Source organism: Rosa chinensis, chromosome 4 (genome assembly GCF_002994745.2).
Source record: "Rosa chinensis cultivar Old Blush chromosome 4, RchiOBHm-V2, whole genome shotgun sequence".
Taxonomy (NCBI): domain Eukaryota; kingdom Viridiplantae; phylum Streptophyta; class Magnoliopsida; order Rosales; family Rosaceae; genus Rosa; species Rosa chinensis.
Genome location: NC_037091.1, coordinates 35,746,118 through 35,770,089, shown reverse-complemented (window position 1 = coordinate 35,770,089; position 23,972 = coordinate 35,746,118). Strand labels below are relative to the sequence as shown.

The 23,972-nt window shown below is 37.4% G+C and overlaps 2 protein-coding genes across 13 annotated transcripts; one reads left to right on the top strand and one right to left on the bottom strand.

The window, feature by feature from the left end:
* The first annotated feature begins 378 nt into the window (after positions 1 to 378).
* LOC112198005 (DNA topoisomerase 3-beta) lies at positions 379 to 11,702 on the top strand. 4 transcript variants are annotated; one of them, XM_024338988.2, is made up of 15 exons: positions 379 to 544; positions 641 to 697; positions 1,685 to 1,788; positions 2,566 to 2,659; positions 2,817 to 2,916; positions 3,832 to 4,072; positions 4,948 to 5,110; positions 5,206 to 5,325; positions 6,827 to 6,906; positions 7,327 to 7,605; positions 7,999 to 8,167; positions 8,521 to 8,649; positions 8,746 to 8,958; positions 9,494 to 9,673; positions 10,929 to 11,702. In XM_024338988.2, exons 1-15 carry the CDS (start codon positions 521 to 523, stop codon positions 11,562 to 11,564), a joined length of 2,589 nt encoding a protein of 862 aa, XP_024194756.1. In that variant the 5' UTR covers positions 379 to 520; the 3' UTR covers positions 11,565 to 11,702. The 4 variants fall into 4 exon arrangements, with proteins under 4 accessions (XP_024194756.1, XP_024194757.1, XP_024194759.1 ...); XM_024338989.2 differs by lacking the exon at positions 379 to 544 and having other exon boundaries at positions 680 to 697; positions 2,571 to 2,659; XM_024338991.2 differs by lacking the exons at positions 379 to 544; positions 641 to 697; positions 1,685 to 1,788; positions 2,566 to 2,659; positions 2,817 to 2,916 and adding an exon at positions 3,382 to 3,491.
* A 2,792-nt stretch (positions 11,703 to 14,494) lies between these two features.
* On the bottom strand, positions 14,495 to 23,731 carry LOC112196542 (disease resistance protein RPV1). Of its 9 annotated transcripts, none has more exons than XM_040517328.1 (8): positions 23,199 to 23,731; positions 22,764 to 23,084; positions 19,937 to 22,639; positions 18,285 to 19,383; positions 17,876 to 18,154; positions 15,963 to 17,777; positions 14,949 to 15,866; positions 14,495 to 14,865 (listed from the first exon to the last, which is right to left on the bottom strand). In XM_040517328.1, exons 3-7 carry the CDS (start codon positions 20,437 to 20,439, stop codon positions 15,189 to 15,191), a joined length of 4,374 nt encoding a protein of 1,457 aa, XP_040373262.1. In that variant the 5' UTR covers positions 20,440 to 22,639; positions 22,764 to 23,084; positions 23,199 to 23,731; the 3' UTR covers positions 14,495 to 14,865; positions 14,949 to 15,188. The 9 variants fall into 9 exon arrangements, with proteins under 9 accessions (XP_040373262.1, XP_040373263.1, XP_040373265.1 ...); XM_040517329.1 differs by having other exon boundaries at positions 22,764 to 23,023; XM_040517331.1 differs by having other exon boundaries at positions 22,764 to 23,019.
* Between the last annotated feature and the right edge of the window lie 241 nt (positions 23,732 to 23,972).

The following is a 23,972-nucleotide window of genomic DNA, read 5'->3' as shown; positions in this document are numbered from 1 at the left end:
GCGGAAGGAAATGCTCTTCGTGATGGACTCTATCATGCCCTTCTCCTCGGATGTAGGAAGATTTTTGCTGAAGGTGATTCCAAGCTTCTGATTCACGTTGTCAATAACAAGTGTGCCACTCCGTGGAGGCTTCGTACTCTTGCCAGAGATATCGCTAACCTTTCTACCAATTTTGAGCACATTTTCTTTACCTTCATCCCTCGGGAGGCAAATTTTTTGGCTGATGCGATGGCGAATCAAGGTCACCTTTTGAAGACTCCAACTACTTGGAAAGGAAGACTCCCCCTCTCGGCCCTTTCTGCTTTCAACTTTGATTCTTTTAGTTTCGGTTGCCCTAGGGGCTTCCGGTTGTAATTTTTGTTTTGCTCCTCAAAAAAAAAAAAAAAAAAAAAAATTACACACAGTGGTGATCTCCCACTAAAACCTCTTTACCGGAGCATCGAGTCCAAAATCGTCAACCCAACCCAACCGAGGCGGCTCTGAATCGGTTCGTCTTCCTTGGTTGAGCTGAGAGATTGTTATGGCTTCCAACAAAGTTCTCATGGTACGCACGCATAATAGTACAGATTCCCTTCATGCTCTCTCTCTCTCTCTCTCTCTCTCTCAATTCTCATTCTGTTTGAGCTCTTTACTCTTTCAGGTCGCCGAGAAGCCCAGCATAGCTTTTTCAATAGCCAACGTTCTCTCCAGCGGTCAAGTACCACCTCTCTCTCTCTCTCTCGATTTAACTCTAATCCCTAGACTAAGGCACTAGGTCACTGCTAATAAACTGTAGGAGGCAGAAACCAAGCTGGAATTTCAAGTTTTTGATTTTTGTTTTTACGTTATTTAAGTATGTACATGACTGAGCGCAACTGGAAATTGGGTTGCTGATTGGTTAAGAAACTTGCCTATTGAATAGCATTCTTCCTTAGAAGATAGAGATTGGAATTTGTTGTTTGATTTGATTTGAGTGGCATAGAGGAGCTTGACAGCTTAACATTTGTGTTGTAAGGAGGACTATAAGATGTCTAGGTCGGAACGTGACAGTTGCAACTAGTTCTGTTATATTAGTTGGGGATGATCATTCGGCTTTGGAGAGAAACAGTCTTGAGAGGGCCATTGTTTTAAAATCAAGACCCTTTTGCCTTTCTTGTTTCTGTATATGCACTATGTGCTAAAATCATAGCCCTTTTTAGCTTTGCCCTCGGAGAAAGAACAAGAAAAGCATTACCAATGTAAGGGAAGGGTGCCCATACCCCTTTTGGGGTGTTATTGGCTTGTCAAGGGTGCCCCCCGTAACCCATATTCAAAAACATTACTGGTTAATTTGATGAGTTTATTTATTATTATTAGTAGTTTTATTTAGCAGAGGGTAACTTGGTTAGGTTATTTGATGGTAGGCTGAATTAGGTTCTTTCGTGGTGGTAGGAGATTCGTGGACGGATGAACTTTGTTGTGGCTGGGTGAAATAAATCTAGAAACAAAGGAGGACGCCATAAGGCTCTAAATTGAAGCTAAGCCATAATAGCATAGTTCCTTTTTAACATACTTTTCTATGAACTCTTTGTAGCCTGTATCAGTTGGACCTTTTTGTTTTCATGCATTTCATGCCTTGTTGTAGGTTCTGTTTGTTAGGTTCATGAATCCCATGCTTTTTCATAATGTATTATATTGACATTTGGCACATATTTTCATACTACAGATGTCTACCAGAAAGGCTAGCACGGACGTACATGAATTTGAAGGAACATTTCATGGATTCCATGTACAGTTTAAAGTGACATCAGTTATTGGGCATGTTTTCAGGTCCATTTTCTCTTTCATTTTGTAAAAATGATATGGAAGGAAAAGCGTTATTAGATACTATCTCTTGTTATATGATGTGATCATGGATGAAATTTGTTTTTATCAATGTCATGATTTCAAATGTTATACGGCCTTTAGATTACTTGTATTTGGTTCTCTTTCTATTTTTATTTTTCAAATTCTTTTGAGTATTCACCTCCATGAATTATTATGGGCGAAATGGTGGCTTATGTTCGTTACTCAATGGAGAGAGGTGGGGGCCTTAAGGGTCTCATTCATGTTTACCTTATAATATCAAATTAGCTATCTCACCTTGTGCCTTTTACTTGTGTTCTCTGCAAAGATTTGTGTGCAATTTTATTAGCAAGATGGGTCCTTTCAAAAGAATCTTCTTCTTGCATATTAATACCTTTTGCATCCCAAAATGGCAAATAACAAAGCTTATAAGTCTAATACAGAGGTGTTGGATAAAGCAGACCTATCGCGGAACTATAAGTTTTTATTATTTGTTTGTAATGATTGATAAACTGGAGTACTTTACATATCCACTGAGAAGTACTATGAGTCACGATTAGGGTTTACAACCATAGAATTTGCTATCTATAGAGAGTGTAACAAGCAGATTTGCTCTCTAAGCCATCACTGAAATGTAACAATCCTCTACTGGTGTTGAAATGTCAATGCTATCTTTTATGATTTCAAGCTCTACGCATAGGTATGATAGTTTTCAATTCTCTCTCGACTGATTACACCTTTTTTCTTTTTCCTTAAATCTAGTCTAGATTTTCCAGAAACATATCAAAACTGGACAGTCACTGATCCTCTGGATCTTTTTCAAGCTCCAGTTCGCAAGGCAGAAGCAAATCCAAAGGTACAACTTTTTGTCCCCTGCTTTATGTTCAGTTCTGTAATTTTTTCCATTATGTATCTCTTTGAATTATGTGGAGCATAGTTTTACCTTCTTAAGAGTTTCTTAATTTCTTAATTTTCATGATCACTAATTTTTTCATACTGACCTTGATTTATAGGCTCATATTCGCAGGCATTTAAGCCAAGAAGCTCGGGGTTTTGGTAACTTGGTTTTATGGCTGGATTGTGATCGTGAAGGAGAAAACATTTGTTTTGAAGGTCTCTCTCTCTCTCTCTCTTTCTGTGTTACTTCTTTGAGTACAAATTAATGTTAATAATAAAATCTTAAACTAGAGAACGAAGGCCATCTATTGTATGCCATGTTATAGGTTTTTTTTTTGGACGATACTATGTTATAGTCAGTAAAGTTGCATATAATACTTGTATTATACCCGTAGGTATTTAATTTTTAATTTAAAAATACTTTGCTTTGGAAGATATGGAAAAATATTCATACTTTGAATAAAAAGGTATTCTAAATGTTTTGAACATGTATTATTACATCTTTCCCCACTGTAGGCATACAATTGAAATAAATGAATATAAATTTACATTCTGTTTTTAAAAAACTGTATATACTGAACTTTTGAACAGTGTTAAATGAAATTCTCCTAATAGTGCATGTGCATACCTTACCAGTATTATACGTGTTCCGTCTAGTACTCACCATGACCATGTTTGTAGGCGGGTACTCAAAAATACCGGGCTGATGAGTGGTTGGCATTGAACAACTGGGTGTACAAAGGTTTTATAAAAATAGGCTAATTACATCAGATTATATAAGCAAATACAGTGTAAGTAAAACATAAATATTTCCGGCTAAAACTTTATGTTTTGATTAATACTTGTGCTTTTTTTGTTCTAACAGAATCTGGTTTAATTTAGAATACGGTTAGTCTTTCTTTCTAAATTGTAACGGATTGGTGTCTTTAATATCTGATTTCTTTAAGTACTCTAAGATACTTATACAAGTCCTTGGGAAGTTGCGTTTTGAGAGCTCATTTCTGTGTGGACGTAGACCAAGACATTTGCAGTAATTCTCTGCTTTGAGATGCCACCTTATCAACATTGTATAAACTAAAAGCTTATACAACTCTACTAATATTTGACAGGTTCTGTAATTTGTTGTTGCAGTTATTGATTGTATTGGCCACACAAATGAAACTAAAAGAAAGATTTATCGTGCACGATTTTCTTCCGTTACCGAGAAAGACATTTTGAAGGCCATGGACAACCTTGTTGAACCTAACAAAGATGAGGCATTGGCTGTAGATGCTCGACAAGAGATAGATTTGAAAGTCGGAGTTGCATTTACACGATTTCAAACAAGTTTTTTTCAGGGGAAATATGGAAATCTCGATGCCAGAGTTATCTCGTTGGTTCTCTCACCTTTCTCTTATGTTTTGTTTGCTGATTGTTATCTATATTATGTTTCATTCTAACTAAAGTAGGTATCTTAATGTACACAAAATATTAACCTGAAATCTAAATGTTCTACTGCCAGAATTCATAGATTGTTGATTCTTTTCTGTAAACTAGTCATTGGAAGATGCTCAAGTTGCTATTATGTGACGATATTTGCATTTTATTGTCCGTCTACGGATATTTTGTTCTTCTTCAGTTTATTGTCTTGCAATGAATATCAATGATTTGTTTTTTTCTCCTTATGTCTACTTTCTTCAAAGCAGCATACATTTCCTTTTACAAAGATTAATTTAGTCGTGTAGCATTATAGATTAAGGATAGGTTGTTCTAGGTGTGGTTTTTCAGTGTTTTAATTGTCTAATATAGCATTGAGGATCTGGCAGTTTTTTGGTTCTATAAATGGAGAATTAGAGGTAAATTTTTTAGGATTATAGAGGGGTGGTAGCTTTGGGATGTGCCCATTTTGGTCTCCTTTATGGGCATTGATTACTACTGACTTTAGGGACCATTCCCTTTCTGTGATGCAGGAGTTGTTAGCTGGTAGTGAAGTGAGGCTTGTTTGGCTCTCTCTTTTTTGGGATGTATTCTTTGTTAGTCTGGGGATTCCTTATCCACCTTTTGTAATTAGTTTTTCTTCCTTTTATTTTCTTCCCTTTTTTCTTGTTCCGATAAAATCTTCTAAGCAAAGTATATAGCATGAGAGTCGTACTGATTTTATTCTGTCTGGCTCTGGTTTTTTTTTTTTTGGATATTAATATGCCCGTTCACAATGTTCATCTCTAGCATTAGCCATCAATTAATCAATCTTATTTTTTGTTTTTGCAGCTATGGGCCATGTCAAACTCCTACCCTTGGTTTTTGTGTACAGCGCTATTTGCAGATAAATACGTTTAAACCTGAAAAATTCTGGTCTGTACGCCCTTACATATTACAAAGTGGCTATGAACTTCAGCTAGACTGGGAGCGTAACAAATTGTTTGACGTCGATGTGAGGCTTCTGTTGCGTTTTTTCTTATTTTGGTGTATGAACTTGTGAAGTTCCCTTTATAATGAAAAGCATTTTAAGGCTTTTACATGTTGCAGGTTGCTGTGATGTTTCAAAAGTTAGTAATGGAAGATGGAATTGCAGAAGTGACTGAAATATCAGAAAAGCAGGAAAGCAAAGGTCGTCCTTCTGGTCTTAACACAGTGAATCTTCTAAAGGTAATATACTGGTGAAATTTGTAAATACATGTATTCTGTGAGATTGCCTATTGTTGAATGCATGCTTAATAGGAATGCCTAATAAAACGAGAAGAGGAAGACATTGACTAATACAGGTTATCAAGTCATCTGTGTCGTTCTCTAGGTAGTTACATTAAAAGTTGATGCACTAGAACATGTATAACTCAGATAGGCATCGGTTGAGTGAAAAAAAGACAAATTATTTTCCAGCTACATAGTTCGCACATGATGTCCAAGATTCCAATTTTCTAAATAATTGTCCTTCTAAAAGTAAAATTTTTAAGAAATTCATGCCTATAGAAAGTGATAAGATTAACTAGTAATGCCTTACAGATATTATGGTAAATTTAACTATTGCTAGTTTTATAAACCAGAAAAACTATTAAAAAAAAAAAAGACTCTTAAAGAAAACCATTCTTATTACATATCCTTAATATGTAGTAGATTAGATGTCTTCTTGCAATGTCGTAGAAAAGTTCCAATCCATTTCATTTAGAAGAGAAATGAGATTGTTGATCTTAGCTTGTTGTAGGGTTGAAATGTTTGCTAGTGTTGGTGATTAGAGTTTGAGTTTGGGATGTTGGAAGCAAGTAATCTTCTAAAAGTTCTTTGAGTTCATTTCAGTAATACCTTTCCCCCAGCTGGTGTTTAATGTGTAAAAATGGTTCTGAATGTGTCAATACATTATTGCCATTACATGATGGAAAAGTATCTTATGTGGGACTATTTTGTTTGGCTTACTGTGTAAAAGATACAAGTTTTTTGGTGGGCAAATAGGCAGTGATGGGCAGATGTGCTGTAATGGCTGTATTTTAGGTCATTTGATTGGAGAGAAATAAGAAACGTTCAATAATCTGAAAGGGGAGGAGTTGTTGTTATTATGGAATTGTTCATTTTCGAGTATCTGTACATTGGTTCCTTGAATTTAGACCTGGTTCTTTCCATGCTATTCCTTACAATTGGAATGCTGCTGCTGTAATGGCTGTATTTTGTTGATTGGAGAGAAATAAGAATTTTTCAAGAATCTGGAAGGAGGAGTTGTTTTTATGGGAAGTGGTTCAATTTTGAGTATCTGGGTAATGTTTCCTCAGAATTTAGACAGGGTTCCTTCCATGCTATTCCTTACAATTGGAATACTGCTGTAGTCAAGTTACGTAATATTTACTGTTATGTTTGATGCTATCTTGAGTTATAGACTTGTTGTCTAGATCTTTCTTTGATAGTGGACATCTTGTTCCCTGTTATATACTTCCTTTTTTGTTTTAATTGAAAAAAGTATGCGTCATATTAATAAAAAAAGTAGCCCTGTCTTTAGGAAAGTGAATTGGAATTTTTCCTTTGAACTTGTTCAGTTGATATGTTATAGTTCTTTTGTCTTGTAAGTATAATAAAAAGGGTTAAATGAGTGTCCAAATTCTTTTGTATGCATTGAAATAATTGGAGTACGTTACAATTTTTTTCCTATGCAATTTTAATACAGATTGCTTCAAGTGCACTAGGCTTTGGCCCACAAATGGCTATGCAAGTTGCTGAACGCTTGTATACTCAAGGCTTCGTCAGGTTTGTTGATGTTCTTCATACAATGGTTGATTATTTACATTTTGTTTATTCACAAAGTAGGTTGAAATACAGAGAAGAAAGATTTTTTCCACATGTTAAAAGTAGCCTCCAGTCCAGAATAAAGATTCATCAGGTCTTAGTTTGGGTAGAGTACTACTGCATGGCTAGTTAAACACACTTAGCGAGTATGGTCTTCTCTATCTCATGAAAATGATTTCTGCTAGTGTGGCTAGTTGCTCTGGGTCTATGTTTTGCTTGAATTACATCTCATGGCATGGGAATGGTAAACTGGCAAACCTAGAGGCCACTTTGCTTTAAGTTTTTGTGTTGGAATGCTTCTGTCCAGATAGTGTTACGTTTCTTTTTGTTTAAAGGACTCTGATAGTTGTCTGACAATATATGTTTATGCTCATTCTATAGCTATCCGCGTACCGAGAGCACAGCCTATCCTTCTTCTTTTGACTTTAGAGGCACACTTGGGGCACAAGTAAATAACCCGGTATGGGGTAGTTATGTACAGAGGCTGCTCACTGACGGTTATCAAAAACCACGATCTGGGACAGATGCAGGTGATCATCCTCCTGTTACTCCATTGAGGTCTGCAACTGAGGATATGCTGGGAAACGATGCGTGGAGATTATACGAGTATGTCTGTAAACACTTCATAGGGACTGTATCTCCTGACTGCAAGTATGTAAGGTAAAGGTTCATTTTTGCTCATTGTTTCATGTTGAGTGACTTGAAAAACTGCGTATACAGTCTTAATAGGCACTTGGATTCAGAGTGCTCCTTCCCTTGGGCTTATTAGCTGAACATCAGGAATAATTAAGCTGTTTTACAGCGTACTCTCTTTGATTAGATTTTCTGGTTGTTAATTATTGAGAAGCGGCACCATTGTGTATAACTACAGTTTGTACAAATTCCTGTTAGAGATGGGAAATTAACATAAAGATTGTCATAAAGGTTATGACAATTGTTTTAAAGTTGCTTGAAGTTGACCTTGTTAGTTGGATGTTTGATCACTATTTTAGCTTTCTTTGTGAACCAAATGTTAATGTTTACATTTTATTTGCATCTCAATGTCCATTCCAGAACAAAGGCAGAATTTTCAATTGGTGGAGAGTTCTTCCATTGTGTAGGACAACGTGTTTTGGTGAAGGGATTTACTTCTATTATGCCATGGTTAGCAGTAAATGAGAAAAATCTTCCTCAATTTACAAAAGGCGAGAAAATAGAAGTTGGCAGAGTGGACCTTCATGAGGTAAATGGGATGAGCCTTCATTTTCCACTTTTATTTTATCTTCATTTTCTTTTTCTTTTTTACTTAGGAAAACTGAATTCTTATAGACTTGTTAGTATGTTCTCAATTTAAATTTTATTCTTATGTTGAGTCTTCGTGAGGTATCTTCTTCGGTTGGATTTCATTCATTTGTTTTTCTTTTAGTCTGATTTTGGGGAGGGGGAGTGGATTTCAATTCAGTGCCTCTGCTTAGAAGAAAGGGTTATGCTCTTGGCTGATGCATGTGGGTAGAAAAGAAAAAAAGGCAGAAATAACATACTGTCATATCCTGGTGGGATGGTATTTTGTTGATTTTGAATCTCTAAATTCTGCAGGGTATGACCTCACCTCCAGAATATCTAAGTGAGAGTGAGCTAATTTCGCTTATGGAGAAGAATGGAATCGGCACGGATGCATCAATATCTGTTCATATTAACAACATATGTGAGCGCAATTATGTGCAGGTTTCTATTCTCTTCCTTCTCTCTACTGAAAATTTGTTAATATCATTTAAACTGCTTTTTACGGGACTTTTGTTTTGCTTTACAATTAACTGGCAGGTACAAGCTGGCAGGAAGTTGGTTCCAACTGCCTTAGGTATTACTCTAATAAGAGGCTATCAATGTATTGATCCAGATCTGTGTTTGCCAGATATCCGCAGTTTTATTGAGCAGCAGATTACTCTTGTTGCTAAGGGTCAAGCAGATCATTTTTGTGTTGTGCAGCATGTTCTACAACAGTTCCGACAAAAATACAGTTATTTTGTAAAGCAGGTTAGCACCTACCTTATGATTTGACACATGCCTAATTTACAACATGCTTAATGATGTAGTCCACTTTCTGCTGTGGAGTTGAGATACGGAATTTGCTGCTGCTCCCTCTCTCTCTCTCTCTCTCTCTCTCACACACACACACACACACATATTTGACTGGTCAATGCTTGTAAGAAAGGAAGCACAACAGTATCAGAATTGTGTAATTTATCTTCATTTGTTTGAAATCTATTTAGTTTACGGTGGAGAGGTTTTGGGTTCTGCAGATTGTTTGTATCATGATAGTTGATAGAAGCATGATAATCATGTTTGATAGATTCTTCACTAATGCTATAATCTTCCATTAAATAGAGCTCCTTTATCCATTTTTAGGCCATTAACGTCCACTATGATGCTTTTCTTCTCCAGGTCTAGTAGATCTAATAAATATCTTTATACATCCATCATTTTTAGTTAATGTTAAAGTTTGCATATGAACATGGACTTCATGAAGATCAAAAACATAGTCTCTTAAATTTCTTTCTATTTGGTGTAGATTGAAAACATGGATGCATTATTTGAAGCTCAATTCTCTCCACTTGCTGACTCAGGACGAGTTCTCAGTAAATGTGGCAAATGTCTACGGTATATGAAGCACATTTCCACTCAACCTTCTCGTCTCTACTGTAATACATGCGAAGAGGTTTATTATCTTCCTCAGAATGGTACCATTAAGGTATGGACTATTAATCGATGTTCTTTAATTGGTTACAACTTCAAAGTGAATTGCATTATCCAAAATCTCAATATAGTATGCAGCAGTTTCACAAGTAGAAATCAAGCTTGTTTAGTACCATTCTAGTGTTTTAAAATGTACAAGAAGATCTAAATTTCAATAAAATTTTCCTAAAATTTAAATGAAGTGAAAAACATCAGATAATAGAGAATGAATAGGATGGCAATTGCATATAGATAAGGCACTGCTCTATAGATTCCCATCTTGAAGCTGGAAAAATGCAGAATTACAGTTTAGCCAAACACAATTGTTATGTTACTTTTTTTTTTTGGGTCAATGTTGTGGTACTTTTTGTTCAGAAAAATCATCAGTTTGTGTACTGGTTGTCAGTTTTGGCGAACTTCCAGTTTCTTTTGAGTTGCGATGAATACTGAACTTTTAAGGTTGCAGATTGGTGGGATGAAATGCAGTGTATTCATTGGACATTGAGCTAGTAGAATATTCATAAAACAAACTTATAATATTGAAAGAATGAAATGTCTATGTTTTCAGTTTGGGAAATACCAAAATAGCACGCTGCTTTGTATGTGCTAATCTAAGACATAACCAGGATTGGTAATGGGTCTGCACAAGTTTATAGTTGTCGGTGTTTGAATTTATCGATATCACTGACTTTGTAATCTCTTGGATGCATTACCAATAAGGTCTCAGTTTGGTTAGAACATTTTTTAATTTTGAACTAGGAGGTACATGTGAGTTGTTTAGAAAAGAAAGCTGGCAACACCGTCTTTAAGATTAGAGACAATTTTCATCTTTAAATTTATGTTGGACATCATTTACAGAATGAGTCTGGATTTGTCTCCACAAATCATCGTCTACATATAATACAGGCAGTCAAAACACTGCACAAAGCCTTGAGTTGGTTGTGAAGTACAGTAGACTACAAAGATCTTTGGGATGTCGAGCATTCATACCAAGGTCACTACATCTAAATATGTGTACCATGGTTTATCACGAGAAAAAACTATAGGCCTCTCTAAGCATGTCTGTTTGACCATAATTCTCGAGATAAATTTGTATTTAAACTTTTGTCTTTTCATGACCCAATACTTCGTGATCATTTTTTAGCTTATCAGGCTTTACAAAAATGAAATGCTTTCTCTTTTTATCATCCAGAATGCCTTTTTGTAGCATCCTGTTCTGAAGTCTTATTAAGGAACTTCCTGTGCATAACCAAAGCAATTTCTTTTTGCAGCTCTACAAGGAACTTACGTGCCCTCTGGATAACTTTGAGCTATTAATCTGCTCCATGCCTGGCCCAGATGGCAAGTCATTTTCTCTTTGCCCTTACTGCTACAATAGTCCTCCATTTGAAGGTATCGACACTCTCTTTGGAGCTGCAAAATCTGGTTCATCTGGCAAGCTGGGAAAGGGGGCTGGCATGCCATGCTTCCTTTGCCCACATCCCACATGTCGACATTCATTGATATCCCAAGGAGTTTGTGCTTGCCCTGAATGTAGTGGAACTCTTGTTCTAGACCCCGTAAGTGCTCCCAAGTGGCGACTATGTTGCAACATGTGCAATTTCCTTGTGCTCCTCCCCCAAGGGGCTCATCAAATCTCCACTACTCCAGAGCGGTGTCCTGAGTGTGACTCGACAATCATAGAAGTGGACTTTAATAAAAAGACAACACCCTTGGAAGATGGGGCGACCCTATATACTGGTTGTATTCTTTGTGATGAGTTACTCCATTCACTAGTGGAGATGAAGTACGGAAAGTCCTTTTTCAGAGGTTCAAGAGGAAGGGGTAGAGGATCAAGGAGAGGTAGGGGAAGAGGGCGGGGTACTGGGAAAATGGTGGATCCTAAAATGAGCTTCCGTGATTTTTGAGCCATATGTATGTGATTAATAATTTTTTTGGTCATCAATGCCATTTTTTTTTTTTTGAGCTTCTGTAATGTAACAATCATACAACAAGATAATTGAAATCCATTTATATTCGACCTCTAAATTTAACATTTGACCTCTCAAATTATTCTCTGTCTTTATTTAGCTTCCTGATTTACCCCTCTTTTATCACTTTTAACAAATACCTAAGTAAATTTGTGCAACTCCAGTTAGCCTTCATGATCAATGAATATATATATATATATATATATATATATATATATATATATATATATATATAGGTCTATTTAAACTCATTTCAAACCCCATGCTATGTTGTTCTGCAGTTGGTGTGGCATTTGATTCAGTTAAAGTTGGCTTTCTATAACAACAATTAAAAGTGGGATTTTTGAAAACAATTAATTAGAAGCAAATAATGCGCAAATTGGGAGGCTCTTATGGCCATCTACATGTTTTAAAAATATGTCAGAAATTTCCCATTCAATCCGTTACTATAATAAAGATCCAACACGATTCAAGATTAGAGCAACGCGCGCTCTCTAACCCTAGCTAGCCGTCTTCGTATGATATTCTTGCCTTCATTACTCATTTCTGTCATGTTTATTTGCAGTAATTATGAATTTCTTAATAATTTTTTGTGACAACTTCCCTAATCCTACCAAATATTGGAAAAGAAAATAAGGCTAATCACAAGTTCACAACATGAATCAACAGATCTTAAATCAATTGACACACTTTTGTTAAGCTTCGCAATAGATGCCAAGCTTGTCTTGTCACAAATACACAACAACGAAAACTGACTGGTATTTAATACCAAAAAGAATTCCATATGCAGTCTTAAGCTGAAATATATAAGCAGTCAGTTCCATTTAATAATTAGGAACAGACTAATATGGATCTTCGGTGAATCCTATAGAATTAATTCAAATTCTGCAAAGGATCAGAGTACTAGAATTATATCACTTGAATACACTATCAAAACAGATGATTAGGCTGCCACAACATTGCAGCTTTCTCCTCTGTCTGCAGAGACTGCCAATAATATCTCCTTTCGTTAACATTACAACTGCAATGATAGCCACACAACTAAAAATCCTCAAAATTGAAGAGAAAGAGGCAGAAATTAGTATGGTGATGGCAACTTTTATAATAGAGGCACAATCGCTGATGATTCAGACAATGGCAGGACCCTATAATGGCAGCTTCAAGAATAAAAGTTGGTTTCAATAATCATGGTTCATTGGTTTTAATAACCATCGTTCATCCATTACCGTCTCATGTCAACTCTGTCTTAATCCTGGTTCATAACACAGTCATGTTTTTCAAAAGACTCAACCTAGCAATTATGCTTATTCAAGTACTGTTGAGTGCGAAACTATGCTGCGCGCGTGAATGCGTGTAAAGAGGCTAATCAGTATTACTTATGCAAACAAAGCCACAGAGGTTAAATTTTCAATAATCCTCATGTGCCTTGGGAGATCCAAGGAAAGAGATCCCCTTTCTACCACTCCAATTTCCTGATCTCTAGCTTCTCATAATCAGAATGAAAGCAGGCTATGCTTAAGTGCAGCACAAGGCACTTGGAAGCAGGTTAGAAATTTCACAAAATGAGCTATAGAAATTAATTTCCATCTTTCCAGTGCAGAGCACCTTGCAGATGTCTTTACTAAGGGCTTGCCCTGCTCTGAGTTCCATTCTCTTATTGCCAACCAGGTTAGAAAGGGCGGGGGAGTTAAAGTATAGGACGCTTAACTATGACTAGACTTACTGTCTACAATTAGTTGTCAGTAACTATGGTTACACTACAAGTTGTAATAACTGATAAATCTGTTAGCAAGTCAATTAGTGAGTAAGACAATTGAATTTGCACTCATAAACAAGTAAGTTGCAATTCTCAATCCATTCATACTAAAAAAAATTCATTCATTTTTGGTTCTCAATCTTCATATTTCAACATCTTCAATCCTATATTACCAGAGTTTTCCCAATCTTTATCAATACTACTCAGAAATATAAGCCACTATGAATAAATCCACTAATAAGCAAAAAAGGACAGATATATGCGAGAAAAGTAAAGCAAAAAAAAAAATTATAAAAATGCAATTGGAAATCATGGCGACAAATTTGCTGCTTCCGTAAGAGCTTCCCCCCATTGCATGTTTCTACTTTTTTTCAAAGTCTAATGTATGAAATGTGCACACTTCAAACTGTCCTTAAGAAAAGAATCATGTTCCAAATCTGTTACTAATGTTAGCTGGACATTATTTTTTCATACGGGTGAAGTGCACATTCAAACATTCTAAAGTGCCTTGGGTATTTCTAAAGTGCCTTTGCTGGACATTATTTTAAAGTGGTATTTTAGGCAGTTTGCCTACTTTAGTTAGTAAGACAATTGAATTTGCAATCATAAACAAGTAAGTTGCAATTCTCAATCCATTTCCAAAAAATTCATTCATTTTTGGTTTTCAATCTTCATTGAGTCTGAAACCCTAGAATATGCCCCGTACTACATATTTCAACATCTTCAATCCTATACTACCAGAGTTTTCTAATCCTTATCAATACAACTCAGAAATATAAGTAAATTATGAATAAATCCACTAATAAACAAAAAAGGACAGATATATGCGAGAAAAGTAAAGCAAAAAAAAAAAATTTATATAAATGCAATTGGAAATCACAGCGACAAATTTGCTGCTTCAGTAAGAGCTGCCCTCCATTGCATGTTTCTACTTTTTTTTTCAAAGTCTAATGTATGAAATGTGCACACTTCAAACTGTCCTTAATAAAAGAATCATGTTCCAAATCTGTTACGAATGTTTGCTGGACATTATTTTTTCATACGGGTGAAGTGCCCATTCACACATTCTAAAGTGCCTTTGCTGGACATTATTTTGAAGTGGTATTTTAGGTAGTTTCCCTACTTTAGTTAGTGATATCAAAATTATATGTTATACAAATCATCTGAGTTTAATAATATCAGATATGAGTCCAGTGTTTAAAGATATATAGCATTATATCACTCTCACTTGTAACAAACAGAGCGCACTAAAAGCCAGCAAACAATACCAATTAAAAGCCCAGAGACAAAAAATAAAAATAAGTAAAACACCAGACAACCAATGAGCAAACACAAATTGAAATTGAAGAACAAACCCAGCCTTGTTCGTGTGGATTGATCGAGATTTGACCATTACATGAGTCCAGATTAATTGGTGCCTCTGCCCCTCTCACCATCAATTGCCATCTTTCGGGATCAACTTTGGCAAATAAAAATCTTCTTCTACATAAGAGAGTGCAGAAAAAGCAGGTCAGTGAAAAATTATCACTACAGATTACAAGTTTATGTGCATGGAATATTAATACCTGAAATCCAAGTATTAATGATTGATCATAGTGTACTTCAAGGCCTCAATCGGTACTTGATGATGATGATACTAGAGCTAGCTGAAGCTTGTGCGTGACCAAAATCACAAGCAGGTAATTCCAAAGCACCTCAAAAATGCTAACATTGCTCTGCCAGTCTGCCTATATTTTTTTGTCTTGCCATGTCTTCAAATCTTTTTGTTGGAAGATGAGGTTCCTAGCCTGTTCTCGTTCTCGTTCTTATTCCCCATTATGATGATCCTCATGTACTTCCCCGTAATTGCTGTCATCTGATACTAATGATGCTACCGCTGCCCCTTCTGCGTGCAAAGCCACCTGATCAGAAATGCTAGCATTGCTCTGCCTATATCTTTCTCGTGCCAGGTCTTCACCAGTTGCATGATCCTCTTTCATATTAGCCAGGTGGACCCCGAAACTTTTTAGGAGCAACCCTCTGACAGGGCGGCAGGAAATAATAGGTAACAGTCGAACCACAAGATCCAACACCTCTAGCTCCTTGAAAGCAATACATGTCAGATGCACAAATACATGATCATGAGCTGATGACTCTGTCGCTTTTAATTCAATACGGTTGCCATTATCGTAATAAGGCTTTTTATCAATCCACACAGAACAATGATAATAATAATGTGAAAAATCACGATTATAATCATCGAAAAACTCATGGGTAAGTTCAAAAACAAGACAGACAACCAATCCAACCAATCCTATTCTCTCAGCCTTCAGATTCCTGGGGATTTTTATCAAAATTTCACATATACCATCAGTTCCATGACGAGGAAGCACACTTGTGTCCACCTCACCCCCATCAAACCAATTTGGAACTTCAATTTCCTGGAGGCTTGGAAGAATAAGATTCCAGCACATCAGATGATGATGTAAGCCGGTATGCACCAGCTGCAAGATGCATATGGTTGTGTTAACTATTAGTAGTCAAACTTGTAAAAAAGAAAAGAAAGATTATGTGTGTGGAGAGAGAGAGAGATGGAAAACCTGATACGGTAATGCTTTTGCCATCTTCGACACCACGTCCATGCCAAGATTATCCATCAGTCTATTGCAATTAGACAAGTGCATACTCCGAAGAACTCCCGGAGTGTCTTTCTGTTCCAGTATATTTGACAATTTTGAAAATCTTTCCAACGATACGCAATAATTCAAGTATATATATTCTATATTTGGTGGAAGTTCTGAAATCTCTCGAAGCCACTCGCAACCACGCAAATCAAGAAATTGCAACCGATGAAATTTGCTTATGCATGCCGGAAGACTATCAAAACTGCTTCCTGATAGATTAAGGCTCCGTAATGTGGACACACAGTCAAGATTCGTTAGGAAATCAGAGAACACTGATAATTGGCATCCTTCAAATTGTAGCTTCCGTAGCTGGGGAAACAATAATGAACCAGGATGATCATGCCCATTGTTTGAATTAGATGGAAGCATCAAAGGAAGAGATTCTGCACTTGATGAAACCAAAGCGCTCCCCCTACTTGGAAATGTCACCAGTTTTGGACACCAAGAGAGGTCTAGAAATAGTAGATGCTGCAGCCCTCCGTAAACACCGTGCCGCACATTTGTAAGGTTTGCACATCCTTTTAGTGTCAATTGTCGAAGGCAAATGAGATTTCCAATTGACAGAGGCAATTCTTCAATCAGAGTTTCAGAAGCGTCCAATTCCTCCAAGGACATGAGATCCCCAATTGATAGAGGCAATTCTTTGATGCGAGTCTTAGACAGCTTCAATTCTCTTAAAGAAGTGAGATAGCCAATTGACAAAGGCAATACTTCGATGGGAGTTTCAGAAGCGACCAATTTCACCAAGGACGTGAGTTTCCCAATTGAAGAAGGCAGTTCTCTGATGGAAGTTTTAGAAACGTCCAATTCCACCAAGGATATGAGATTCCCAATTGAAGAAGGCAGTTCTCTGATGGAAGTTTTAGAAACGTTCAATTCCTCCAAGGACATGAGATCCCCAATTGATAGAGGCAATTCCTTGATGCGAGTCTTAGACAGCTTCAATTCTCTTAAAGAAGTGAGATAGCCAATTGACAAAGGCAATACTTCGATGAGAGTTTTAGAAGCGTCCAATTCCACCAAGGACGTGAGATTCCCAATTGAAGAAGGCAGTTCTCTGATGGAAGTTTTAGAAACGTTCAATTCCTCCAAGGACGTGAGATCCCCAATTGATAGAGGCAATTCTTTGATGCGAGTGTTAGACAGCTTCAATTCTCTTAAAGAAGTGAGATACCTAATTGATAGAGGCAATTCTTCAATGGGAGTTTCAGACGCGTCCAATTTCTTCAAGGCAGTGCAATACCCAATCGATGAAGGCAATTCCTTAAGGGGAGTTTCACACAGGTCCAATTCTCTTAAAGAAGTAAGATTTCCAATCGTTAAGGGCAGTTGTTTTATTGAAGTTTCATTCAACGTCAAAACTTCCAAGGAAATGCAACATCCAATCCATGACTTCAGTTCTTTTATGCCACTTTTCATTAGATCCAATGTTTTAATGGACTCCATCTTGTGCACAATTTTTATGAAATTCTCAAGCCTTCCACACCCGAAAAGCTGAAGCGTCCTCGTGGATTTCCAGCTAACTTCCGTGGGAAAAGTCTCAAGCCTAGAGCAGCAGAATAGACTCAAGTACTCAAGTTTATCGAGGAATCCAACGGAATGATGCACTTCAACTAAACTTCTACAAAAATCTAGATCCAAATGTCGTAAGTTTGGGCTTCCCGATAAGTCTGACACTTTCGTTAGGTATTGACAACCACTTAGATTTATTGATGTAAGATTTACTAGATGCTGTGAGACAGAGTAGAAAAATATTAGATAAAAAAGATGGAGAGGAAGGAACAGATGATAAGCTAAAGATCTCTGCATGTGTATCCAAAGGAACATACCTTGTATCCATCTCTCCATACTGTGATGCGACTCCTAGGCATATTGATTACAGCAAGTTCTCTTGGAATTAAATTGGATGGCCAAAATTGTAAGGGATATCTAGGCCAATCAACTACCCTCAAGCTATCTGGCAGACTATCAACAGCGCCAGAATAGCATCCAGCACGGTGTATGAAAAGTCTAAGATTTCGCATGTTGGAGAAAGTGGTCCCACTTAAACATATCACATCTGAATCTTTAGGCAGCTCCACCTTGATGCCTATAACATTGGTTGTTCCCTATTATGAAAATGCAATAGTATTAACAAACCAAGCTCTTTCTCATATAATTAAATGTCATATTCTACATAGGTTTTAGGATTTTAAACAAAAATAATTAAAGTTGAGGTGAATTTAGATATGCACTTACAGTATTCTCTGTTAGAACATGGTAAACATCTTCATGAAACCACAACCTGCTACGCTTTCCAGGGTCGTCGGGCGACTCTTTGTTGACTATATATCTACCCAGTTCTTCCAGCAAGTCATGCATCCAAATGCGACCCGTAGATGTTTTGATGAGGGCCTTGTCTATGAGCACGTTAATACCATACTTAGCAGGTTTGCGGCGACAAGCTTCTAATGTTTGTATCACATGGTCTGTACATTCACCTTTGAAGAAACATGCAATGTCAAGAAAAGTTTCCTTCACTGTGTCATCCAGTCCATCGTAACTTATTTTGAGAACTTCTCTAATTTCTCGGCTTTTGAAACCATCTAATGCAGCTTGCCATTTCTCGACATTTCCACCACATAGAGAAGATCCTAGAACACTCAAAGCTAATGGAAGGCCTTGGGCATAGCGTATAGCATGTTCTGTAAGTTCCGTAAAACCATCCAAAGGTCCGTTTCTTTTAAAAGCATTTCGACTAAAAAGCTCGAGAGCTTCATGATGAGCTAGTTCTTTGACCTTGTATATTAAACTAACACCATGACCTGTAAGCAATTGTTTATCCCTTGTTGTTAGGATGATTCTACTACCCATACCAAACCAACTACATTCACCAGCTAATTTGTTTAACTGATCAATATCATTCACATCATCAAGTACTAAGAGAACACTTTTGTATTGCAACATTTCCTTGATCATAGTGATTCCTCTAGCTTCATTGGCCACCTTCAAATTTGTTCCCTTTAGAATCTCACAAAGAAGTTTCTTTTGTAGTTTGACAAAGCCTTTGGCACCCATTGAATTTTCTCTAACATTTTCCAAAAAACAACTCCCATCAAATTTATGAGCAATTGAGTTATAGACAGCTCTGGCAATTGTTGTCTTACCTATTCCACCAGCCCCCCATATCCCTACCATACGAACGTCTCTTTCCTCAACATCTAAAAGCTTATGGATCTCTTGCACCCGAGGTATTATTCCTACTGGGTACCTGGCCACATCCATATATGTACTGTTTATAACTTGCTCTGAGATCTCTTTAACAATTTCATGAATAACGCTGGATTCAGAGCAATGCCTGGACATTTAAAATGAACAACATTTAATCAAGAATACAAACACAGATTCACATTTACGGTCACAGGTAAGATAAAATATATTTTATGTTGTAGAAGTTCAATTAATGTATCAGTTTATCCCAGAACCATAATATGCAATATCTTTTGTTTATCTAATTTACATAAGCTCCATTACCCCTGTCAATGATCATGTCAAAACTTTCTGTTTTCTGAGGAACATGGGTGAGCAGATTCCAACTCTTCGCAAACCTATATGATACGATGTGTCTTTGATATTGTTATTCATATGAAGAGGAAAGCATCGAGAATCAAACTCGTCAGGCAGGTTTTGGAATTTGCTCTTACCATCAAAAATTAAACATGCTTGAAATTAATTGTGTACTTCATTGATTATATACTATAGTAATTGGGATAACTTGGTGATATATATAGGGATTAGTATGCCCCTTGAATCCTAAAGTTTTTATCTTTTTAATCAAAACAACAAAGAAAATGAAAAGAAGAAGACTGATAGCTGAAATAGGAATTTAAAGCCGGTGGACAGAAACGTACTCATCCAAAAGAGGCCACCCTGACAAATTTGCTGCTTCTGAGAGAGCATCCTTCCATTTCTGAACCTTGTCCGGGTTATCTTTGAATCTGCATTCATGATTAGCAAGTGCCTCCCTAAAGCTACCTCTGTGATTTCGTATATCCGAGGGATCAACTTTGTAGAAAACTGGTCGAACCAATTGTTGGTTTGATTTCTTGCACTCGAGGATCTTGACAAGTTCATCCAAACACCACTTGGAGGATGCATAGTTTATAGAGAACACAATGATTGAAATCTTGGACTGTTCAATTGCTTGGAGAAGTGCTGTTGATATTTCTTCTCCTCTTCTGAGCTGATCATCCATGAAGGTGGTGATTCCATTCTGACGCAAAGCGCTGCACAAATGGCCTGTGAAATTGTTGCGGGTATCCTCACCTCTAAAACTCAAAAAGACATGGTATTTCCATGGATGGGTGGAGTAAGAAGAAGAAGAAGAAGAAGAGGCTTCTTGAATGATCACCATTGAAATCTGTGAGATAACAAGAGAGACTGTGAAAGAGTTTCTAGACTCTGAAGAAGAAAAAGGCAGAGTTCATTGGATTCTCAAATCACTAATTAAAGCAAAGGTGCCGAGGAAGTTTCCTCGAAATGTTTCCCATGCGTTTCCACAATCATAAAGCAAATGAGCCCACACTGTCCGTAAAGTAGTGATGCCAATGAGCCCACACTGTCCAGTCTCCACTGTTAAATCCAGTCCCACACGCATACCAGTTTATCCAGACATCAAGCTATTAAGCAAAACTAAGTAATTAAAACATTCATAGTTCCTGCAAGAATCCAACTTCAATAGAATTTTCAAGCTTGTTATCTAGTTGATTAGCATTTGATCCTAGAGGTAAACAAGCTTATTAAGTGTTGGTTAAGGTCTCAAATTCACGCCACCCTTTTTGACAAGGAGAGAGAAAAAGAAAAAGAAAAAAAAAAAAGCGCATATCATTGCACCGACATTAATACCACTTCATTTCAAAACGTGAAGTTACACCCACCCAACAATATGCATAAACCATGGGCAGCTGTTAAACCATGAGAAATCGAGCATCTTTTTCTCACCAAATACCCCAGATCAGATGAAGAGGTTAATGTGTGCTTTGTTAAAGATTAAGGTTGTTGAGAATCCGGGTACATATCTTGGCTTGCCAACTGTTTGGGGAAGATCAAAGAAAGAGGCCCTGGTTTTCATCAAGGAAAAGATTAACAGAAAATTGGAGGGTTGGAAGCAGAAGTCTCTCTGTCTTGCTGGGAAAGAAGTTTTGCTCAAATCTGTAGCATTGGCTGTCCCATCCTATCCAATGGCCTGTTTCATGTTTCCTAAAGGAGTCTGCGAGGAAATTAACTCAGCCTTGAGTAACTACTGGTGGGGTTCTACAGACTCGGGTCCTAAGATTCATTGGAAGAGTTGGAGTTATTTGGGCAGGGCAAAGTCTGAGGGCGGAATTGGGTTCAGAGATTTACACCATTTTAATCTCTCCCTTCTGGCAAAGCAATGCTGGAGACTCTTGCAAGACCCGGATTCACTATGGGCCAAAGTGCTTAAGGCGAGATACTACCCTGATTGTGACTTCACTAAGGCTATTAAAGGTCACCGTGCATCTTGGGGATGGTCAAGTTTAATTGAAGCAAGGGATGTTCTTCTTAATGGTTCTTGCTGGCAAGTCATCGATGGCTCTTCTATTAATATCTGGTCTGATAGATGGATTCCCCCTCCTAATAATGGGTTGATAGTAGTTAATGGGACTGTCCCAAGTAGTGCTCCTACTCTGGTCAGTGAGTTAATCGACTGGGACACTAGAACGTGGGCTTTGGATCATATTCTTCATATCCTACAACCTGAAGTTATCACTCATATTCGGGCTATTCCTATAGGAAGAAGGAAGAAGGGGAGGTCATGATCGCCTAATCTGGCCTTGGAACAAGTCTGGTTGCTACACTGTGAAATCAGGGTATCATTGGATTCATTCACTTGACTCTAAGTCTTCTTCTCCCAGCATAGGACCATCTCATTCGGTGGACCCGAAATGCTGGAAGTTACTATGGAAACTTCCTACCCTCCCTAAGATTAGACTGTTCTTCTGGAGGATTTTAAATGGAGCAACTCCATCCCTCTTGCGAAGAAAACTAACTACAAACCCTCTTTGCCCTATATGTGGAGAGTTTACAGAAACTATGGAGCATGTTCAACTTCTTTGCCCATGGGTTGATGCTATCTGGTTTGGATCCCCTTTGGGTCTCAGAATTAATAAACAACAGGTCATTTCTATAGACATTTGGTTATTGGGAATTGCTGAACTTGATTCCATAGCTAAAGAGAAGAAAAGGGTACTGACCTTAATCTGTTTTTTGTGCTGGGCAATCTGGAAAGCCCGATGTCATGTCAGTTCGTATACCAACATCAACAACTCTCCCCTGCAATGGTTCTTGACTTCGGCGTGAGACTTGCAGATGAGTTTTTAACTGCGATTACTCCCACCCCGGCTCTCTCTTCTGATTTCATCACAAAATGGGAACCTCCCCCTCCGGATAACTGTGATGCGGCCTGGGTCGATCCATCAATTGGAGGTTTAGGTGTTGTGATTCGTGATCATAATGATTGCGGGTGGATCGAAGCAATCATGTCACGGATCGGTTGAAGCTAGTGCAATTCTCCTTGGAGTCGTGAACATAATCTGCAAAATGTTCGAATTGAATCAGATTCTTTGGAGGTTATAACGGATCTGAAATCCAACAATGAATGCAGAAACTGGAAAACCTCATCAATCATCGATGAGATTAGATTAGATGGAGAAGTACCTTCTTCAATCGGATCTTCTGGGAATGGATTCCCCGTGAAGCGAATATATATGGCAGCTCATACAGCAGCCTCGCTTGGAAAGTGGTCGGTGGGTCTCTCCAGATGGTCTTCCCTGCCCTCCAGTTTCCTTAAGCTAGTTGTTATGGGTTGTTTCCTCCTTTACTATATCGTTCTGGGTAGAGTAGGAGAATTCAGCTTTCCTTATGAGATTGTATTTGGGTTCGGACTGTTGTCTAACTCTGTTGGGGCTATGGCCTGCCTTAATGAAGTAATTGATTGATCAAAAAAAACAAACAATATGCATAAATGCTGCAAACCCACTGAACAAGAGAGAATTAGTTACCACATAAATGCAAACCACTGAACAAGAAAATAATTATTCAATTGAAACATGAAATATTATGTAGCTATCTCTTCCAAAAGCATATATCTACCTCTTCCAGCCATATTGAAGACACAGCATTCTCTTTCTCCAAAAGGATTGTATGAAACATGGTTATAACTAGCAAGAAACAATTATCGAAAAACTATTTCGGTAGGCGTACTGGCATTCATCTAGGCTTCAGGCTTAGTTGGGATTTGGAATTGTTGTGATTTATGCGAATTTAAGCCAAAAACAAACTAAATCCGTCATACTATCTTTTGGAACCAACTCTGCCAAGAGACAATCATTTTGGGCCATCAATATATATACATTTGAAGCACAAGGATGTCTGTCCTACGCATATATAACAAAAAGAACTATTGAAGTAATTTTCCTTATGGCTACTAAGAGCCATAGTGAATTCTATCAGAAGGTTGAATTCTTTGAACAGCTAGGGCCATGCTTTTTAATACAGCAAAGTATTTTACGGAAATACTAGACATGTCTAAAACAATTCAGATGGAAGCGGTAGTTTTGCTAATGCTTGTTTACTTGTTCCTCTTCACTCAGATACTTGTAGAAAAGCTAATTTATATTGAATCGGGTCAAACCCAGCCAAAGAGAGCTTCACTAAAAGTAGAGTTTTGCCATCCCTTCACATGACTCATGATTGTAGTGCTCTACCCCAACCACATTATGGATTGCAAATGCTTGACTCAAAAGAAGTGTATGATTCACATTTCATTAAATGTTAAAGCAACGGACACGCTTTTGCAATAGATGCCAAGCTTGTCTTGTCACAGACGAAAACTGACATATATGCAGTCAGCGCCATTTAATAAGA

What these genes read in the sequence shown, in the direction of transcription:
- LOC112198005 (XM_024338988.2), top strand. Translation starts at nt 521, where the DNA reads ATGGCTTCCAACAAAGTTCTCATG. An exon ending in ACGTTCTCTCCAGCGGTCAA is followed by an intron (nt 698 to 1,684) that starts GTACCACCTCTC and finishes TTCATACTACAG; the next exon opens with ATGTCTACCAGAAAGGCTAG. An exon ending in ACACAGTGAATCTTCTAAAG is followed by an intron (nt 5,326 to 6,826) that starts GTAATATACTGG and finishes ATTTTAATACAG; the next exon opens with ATTGCTTCAAGTGCACTAGG.
- LOC112196542 (XM_040517328.1), bottom strand. Translation starts at nt 20,439, where the DNA reads ATGGTGATCATTCAAGAAGCCTCTTCTTCTTCTTCTTCTTCTTACTCC. An exon ending in ATGTTCTAACAGAGAATACT is followed by an intron (nt 18,155 to 18,284) that starts GTAAGTGCATAT and finishes TTTTCATAATAG; the next exon opens with GGAACAACCAATGTTATAGG. An exon ending in TATGGAGAGATGGATACAAG is followed by an intron (nt 17,778 to 17,875) that starts GTATGTTCCTTT and finishes TCTGTCTCACAG; the next exon opens with CATCTAGTAAATCTTACATC.